The sequence below is a fragment of the Belonocnema kinseyi genome, chromosome 3 (assembly GCF_010883055.1).
Source record: "Belonocnema kinseyi isolate 2016_QV_RU_SX_M_011 chromosome 3, B_treatae_v1, whole genome shotgun sequence".
Taxonomy (NCBI): domain Eukaryota; kingdom Metazoa; phylum Arthropoda; class Insecta; order Hymenoptera; family Cynipidae; genus Belonocnema; species Belonocnema kinseyi.
This window is the reverse complement of record NC_046659.1, coordinates 5,509,645-5,516,729: the sequence shown is the minus strand read 5'-3', so window position 1 is coordinate 5,516,729 and position 7,085 is coordinate 5,509,645. Positions and strand designations below refer to the sequence as shown.

The 7,085-nt window shown below is 37.7% G+C and overlaps 1 protein-coding gene across 11 annotated transcripts in view; it reads right to left on the bottom strand.

Annotated features, from left to right (window-relative positions):
- The window catches only part of LOC117169116 (probable tRNA N6-adenosine threonylcarbamoyltransferase, mitochondrial), a 210,974-nt gene that overhangs the window by 138,384 nt on the left and 65,505 nt on the right, over positions 1 to 7,085 (bottom strand). For 10 of the 11 annotated variants that reach the window (XM_033355285.1, XM_033355286.1, XM_033355288.1 and 7 more), the window contains one exon: positions 6,621 to 6,935. In XM_033355285.1, the coding sequence (XP_033211176.1) occupies positions 6,621 to 6,838 (218 nt within the window). In that variant the 5' untranslated portion in view covers positions 6,839 to 6,935. Of the gene's footprint in view, positions 1 to 5,284; positions 5,323 to 6,620; positions 6,936 to 7,085 lie in introns of those variants that run through there. The other variant, XM_033355287.1, reaches the window with a different exon arrangement.

The window sequence follows — 7,085 nt, the reverse complement described above, 5'->3', positions numbered from 1 at the left end:
TTAGATTTGATGCATTTTGCTCACCCCTAATACTGAAGGCAAGTCCGAGTGTTTCAGCAGCCTCCTCCGCTGCTTTGTACAGAAATGCTCCTTTGCCCACTTTCTCTTTCGATCTGCAGGTTTGCCGCACAAGTACCCGTCGGAATGGCGCAGTGCCAGAGATAGTGGCAATAATGTAAGACAAAAGAGGAGTGGGCTCATGGTGTCGCCCTGAAAGACACCTCTCTGAAACGTGACCTTGTTAGTTGTCACAAGATTTTTGCCAGATGAGATAGTAAATCTGGTTTTCCAAAGCGGCATCAATCTCTCTATGCACCCAACTATTTGCGGATGAACCTTTAAGATTTCCAAAAGACAGATGATAAGTCTATGGGATGTAGAATCGAAAGCTTTCCGATAATCAATCCAGGCCATCGATAGGTCACGCTGGTAGAATGCTGCATCCTTGCAGACACATCTATTGATGAGCAGGTTCTGCCGATATTCTGCTACGCCTTTCTGTGAGCCGCATTGTTCACACATTTCTTGCAACACAAGTTCAATTGCCCGAACAATCCTATCATTTAGGATAGCTGTGAATATCTTATAAAGTGTGTTCAGACAAGTGATTGGCCTGTAATTCTTCGGGTCAGCTAAGTTGCCTTTTTTCGGCAGGAGTATTCTGCGCCCTTCCACCAACCACTCCAAAATGTGCTCTTCCGAATTTAATTATGAGGTGAAAATACGGCCCAAATGCTAATGAGTTGAAGCAAATTCCTTCCACCAGAAGGTCTTGATGCCATCTGGTTCCGGACCGGAATAGTTCTTCATCCCTCTTAATACTTTTTTCAACTCCTCGGTAGTGATGGGTGGGAAATCTTCATCAGGTGTTATAAGGGCACTACACAGCTCCTTGAAGCTATTTATGTTATCTGAGTCTTCGTCCAGTCTATGCTGCACTTCGTAGACTTCACTACAAAATACTTCGACCTTCTCTGGTTTGGGCGGGTGTTCGACAGTAACTGGAGGGTCTTGGAAGAGTCGTGATGGGTTAGAGAGAAACTGTTGATTTTCTCTGACCCACCTCTCTCTCTCCGCTCTAGACTTCTCTTAATGTCAGATAGTATCCGTATTCTCTAAACAATATGCTGCCTGATGGTCAGCAGCTATGACTTTTTAAGTGTGTGATAACGGGTCCGGAGTTCGCGCGCTAACTTTCGAACCTTGACGGTAAAATTCCTTCGTGGCGACATATTCTCCGTCTCTCTTTCCGCAAGCCAAAGTACCGGAAAAGCATTGTCTGGATGAAAAAGCCAGAAAATAAAGGAAAAAAATAGACTATAGAGCATTAAAAAAGGCACAAATTACGTTCAAAATTTTTTTTCGATTATACATCTCATTTCCGAAATGAAAAATAAAAACTGCTTTATGAATAATGTCGAATTTAATACTTTTTTTGTGCTCAACTCATCGAAACTTTGTTGTTTATTGACGAATTGAGCTCAAATTTGATGCACTAGCGTAAAATACGTTAGCGATGCTCAAGATACTTGACTTGGGATAAAGAATATATTTGCTGATTGATATTTTAATGTTAACCAATACACGTCGCGCACCGTGTTTTTCGAGCTTCCCGAAAAAAGGTATTGAGGATATTTTCTACTTCCAAAAACTGCCAGCGAGAAAGTTTTTTATCGGAGTACAAAGAAGATTTCTAGACAATTTCAGAACTCTAAAACAAAAACTTCGGAAGAAATAATAATAAAAGTCTTTCACAAACGAACGTTGCAGACTGCCGAATTTAAGCTCTCGTTTTGTTTAGAGTATGAACTATTTCCATGTGTGAGAGAGAATGATCGGTAAAAGGGCGAGAGCGACAGATTAAGGGCGAAACCGATCGTCTTTGGTTTTTCATGAGATTAATCCGTCTTTTCTCGACATGGGGAAGTAACACGTTTTTTATATTATACAATCAATTTTGTCTATGCTTGCCGTTTTAATGTCGGAATAATTGTCGCTAAAAATCAATTGGTAAATGTCTAATCGAAACGAAGAAAACAAAGGCAGAAAAAGGATTCATAAAGAAGATAGTTGGTGAAGAAATGCGAATAAAAAAGCAAGAATCAAGATATAATAGTGATTTTATTATTAATCAAATTTTTCATTATTTTGTGCACGGGGTTGTTTTAAAATTTCAGGAATCTACAAACAAATACCAATTTTTCATTTGTCACTGCGAACAAGTACCATTTTTTTTGCAGAATCGAAGAAAAATATCTTGCCAAAGACTATGTTGTCATTTTTTTCAAATTTACAGCAAATGATAATTACTTAAAGAATATTTATGAACAAATTCACATTTGTAACATGATCCCACGAATAAGGACAATTTTTTGCGAAACCCACCAAAAATCTATCTTCAGTGACTCCTAGCTGTAATTTTGTTGGAATTGATAAAAAATATTAATTTTGTTCACAATTTTTATAATTAAATGCACATTTTGTCCATTTTTCCAAGAATAGGCTTCATTTTCTTTGGCAAATCAACTAAAAATGTATTTCCAGTGATTCTTTGATGTGATACTCCACCAACAAATAAGAAATGGTAATTCTTTAAATAATTTTTATAAATAAACGTACATTTTGATCAGTTTTGCAGGAATGGGCTTATTTTTTCGCGTAGTAAGCTAGGAATGTCATGGTGCGTATTGATTAACATTAAAATATTAATTAACCAATTGATTTTTTCCCCAAGCCAAGTACTTTGAGCATCGCTAACATATTTAACGCTAGTGCATCAACTTGAACTCATTTCTTCAATAAAGAACAAAGTTTCTACGAGTTGAGCACAAAAAAGGATTAACTTCGATCTAATTCGTAAACCAGCTTTTATTTTTTATTTTGTAAATGAAAAGTCGAGTTTAAAAGTTTGTTGGTCATAATTTGTGCCTTTTTTAATTCTATATGAGCTGATATTTGTCCCCCTTCATTTTCTGTCTTTTTCAGCCGAACAATACTTTGCCGGTTTTGTTTAGATTTCACCAGTAAACCACGGCTCACCAGGCTTATGATCACATTTTGTTTTATATGATTTTTTATTCCGACAGGGATTATTGACAGATTATGTTCTAGTAATATATAGTGTTCGTAGTTTTTATTAACTTTCCGTATTTGTTCGTAATTATGTGTAGTTTTTTATAGTTGTATGTATTTTTCAGTATTGCTCATATCTTTTTTTTTCACTTTCTGTTTTTTTTTCTGAAGTTCTCTGAGTTTTATTAACTTATGAAGTAAAACATAAACTTCAATACAAAAACAACATAATCCAGTTAGATTCCTTAGATTTTAAAACAACTCCGTAAACAAAATACTGACAAATTTGATCAATAATAAAATCACTATTATACCTTGCTTCTTGCTTTTTTATTCGCATTTCTTCGCCAACTATCTTCTTTATGAATCCTTTTCTGCCTTTGTTTTCGTTGTCTCGATTAGACATTTACAAATTGATTTTTAGCGGGAATTATTCCAACATTAAAACGACAAGCTTAGACAAAATTTATTGCATAATATAAAATACGTCTTACTTCCCCATGTCAAAAAAAGACGGATTAATCTCATGAAAAACCAAAGGTGATCGGTTTCACCTTTACTCTGTCGCTCTCGCCCTTTTACCGATCACTCTCTCACACGTGTAAATAATCCATACTCTAAACAAAGCGAGAGCTTAAATTCGGCTGTCTGCAACGTTCGGATGTGAAAGACATTTTTTATTATTTCTTCCGAAGTTTTTGTTTTAGAGTTCTGAAATTTTCTAGAAATCTTCTTTAAACTCGGATGAAAAACTTTCTCGCTGGCAGTTTTTTGAAGTCGAAAATTTTCTCGATACTTTTATTTGGGGAAGCTCGAAAAACTCGATGCGCGGCGTGTATTGGTTAACATTAAAATATTAATTAGCAAATATATTCTTTATTCCAAGTCAAGTATTTTGAGCATCGCTAACGTATTTTACGCTAGTTCATCAAATTTGAGCTCATTTCGTGAATAAACAACGAAGTTTCGATAAGTTAAACACAAAAAAAGTATTAAATTCGACATTATTCATAAACTAGTTTTTATTTTTCATTTCGGAAATGAGATGTATAATCGAAAAAAAATTTTGAACGTAATTTGTGCCTTTTTTATTGCTCTATAGGCTGATATTTTTTTCCCTTTATTTTCCGGCTTTTTTATCCAGACAATGCTTTTCCGGCTCTTTGGCTTGCGGAAAGAGAGACGGAGAATGTGTCGCCGCGAAGGAATTTTACCGTCAAGGTTCGAAAGTTAGAGCGCGAACTCCGGACCCGTTATCACACACTTAACAAGTCATAGCTGCTGACCATCAGGCAGCATATTGTTGAGAGAATACCGATACTATCTGACACTAAGAGAAGTCTAGAGCAGAGAGAGAGAGAGAGAGAGAGAGAGTTGAATCAGAGAAAATCAACAGTTTCTCTCTGACCCATCTCAACTCTTCCATGACCCTCCAGTTACTATCTACCACCCGCCTAAAACACAGGAGGTCGAAGGACGAAGACTCAGAGAACATGAATAGCTTTAAGGAGCTGTGTTATGCAATCATAATACGCGAAAAAGAATGCTCACCCATCACTACCAAGAAGGTGAAATAAGTATTAAAAGGTATGAAGAACTATTCCGCGCCGGGACCAGATGGTATCAAGACCTTGTGATAGAAGGAGTTTCCTTCGACCCAGCAGCATTTATCCCGTCTTTTCAGCTCGTATTTAAACTCGAAAGAGCCAATTACGGAGTGTTGGGTGGAAGGGCGCACAGAACTCCTGCCGAAAATGGGCAACTTAACTGACCCGAAGAATTACAGGCCAATCACTTGTAGCAGGGTGTCAGGAGAGTCTGATGATCGATAGATGTGTCTTCAAAGTTGCAGCATCCTACTAGCGAGACCTATCGGTGACCTGGGTTGATTGCCGGAAAGCTTTAGATTCGACCACCCATAAACTTATCATCTGTTTTTTGAAATGCTTAAGGTCCATCCGGAAATCGTGAAAAGCCACTACCCCTAGCACTTCGCCATTCCCAGGGTATCCATGCTAAAAACAACGAGCAACTACATCTAGCTCTAGAGATTGTCGAACGGTACACTAAGGAAATTGGAATGGAATTTGGGTTGGTCAAATGCGCCAAGGTTTATTTGAAGCGAGGAAAACTTAGTGGCATCCCTAAAGATGTTTAGTTCGTAGATAGAAGCGCTATACAACAACTTTACGCTGGAGACACGTAAACATACCTGAGCGTGTGGCAGAGCCGCATTCAAGATGTAACATCTATAAAGGATACTCTCCGAAGCGAATACAAACTTCTTATTCGGCAGATTTAGTCTTCTGATCTGTCGCCAAAAAACAATGCATCTGCAACGAACATGCTTGCCGTCCCGGTAGTACTCTATTTATTTCGAGTGATTCCATATACGAAGACCGAACTCAGATCCCTTGATATCGGTACACGAAAGGTTGTGCACATGAACAAAAGCATGCATCTTAAGTTTTCTGTCCGCGACTCTACATCTCACGCCGTCAAGGTGGTCGCGGAATACTGAATCTTGAATACCTTCACAATAGGATTATTCTGGGTACAGCACATAAAGTCGCAAATGGAAGAGACCCTCTTCTTAAAATGGTCAGGAAATACGAAGAATTAGGCAAAGGAGCGTTCCTGTAGAAAACAGCGGAGGAGACTGCTGAAACCCTCGAACTTAACTTCAGTATCAGGGGTGAGCAAAATACACCAAATCTTATTTATCTCGAGTACTCACTCCTGAAAGCCCGGATTCAGAAAGCACAAGAGAAAAACTTTCGTGAACAGCTCCTCGATAAGAGGATGCACGGTATCTTCCACAGAAATGTGAAGGATCGATCAATATCGTGTGATCTAACTTTTGCTTTCCTTAAATCACCCGGATTGAAGTCTGGCACGGAGGGTTTGATTTTAGCATGACAAGACAGTGTCATTTCAACCTTAACATACTGTCATCACATTTAGGGCCAAGACATTCCCGATGATATCTGCAGGGCGTGCTATGCACGCCCCGAGCATCTAGCACATATGCTATCTAGCTGTCCAACTCATGTGGAACCGATCTACATCTAAAGGCACAATGCATCTACAGTGCCGATTCTACCTAAAAATTCTATCTGCACGTAAGTATTGCTTTCTCTTTTTATATCTATTTTATATCATTTTAGGTCATCGTCTACTTCATCTGATTTCCACACTTCCACAATCTCGCATTTTAGCACACATATTTTCTTTCTAGTGAGAAAGCTATTTTGCTGGTACTTCTCTTGTAACAGCAAGACCTTTCCAGGTTGCAGGAATTCTTGTAGTGTCTTCACAAAATGTTTATCTTGGAATTCTGGAGTAAGGTGGACACGTGATAAGCATTTACAAGTCTCGTTATTTGTGGCATCCTGTTCGAAGACCAGTGTGTGGTAAAAATTTCCATTTTGGGTTTTTAATTTCGAGCATTTTACACACACTATTGTTGATAAGCCTGTCATTAAACGCATGAAAATACCCTTAAGACGCCTTTGAATTTTCTGCCAACTGTGCAGTAAGAGAATTACTTTAAATGTAACAGATGCTGTGAATAAAGAGCATTTCCTAAAATTGTTCCTTTGGAATCTACAATACCACATCCAGTATCATCACAGCTTGTCTCAATACCCAACACAATCAAGTTTTTATTATTCGTAGCTTTGCTTCGTGTAAGTTGGGTTATCCATTGATTACGCAATCTGTAGGTTTGAACAATCATGGAAATGAAATTCAATGGCTGAATCATTTCGCTATTAACAATATTTACAGCATAACCGTCATTGATAAAAGAATAATATTTTACGAATCCACGTGGTACAGTGTTGGTAGCTGCGTGCTGTTTCCTGTATAAACAAATATTAAATTAATTAATTGCAGCGTAGTGGAAAATTAGGAAGCATTCAATTATACCTATTTTACTTTATCTTTCTTTTTCAAATTGAAGTAGCTTTATTGACTGACATGATGAGAGGCAAAGGCAAAAGAAATCATTC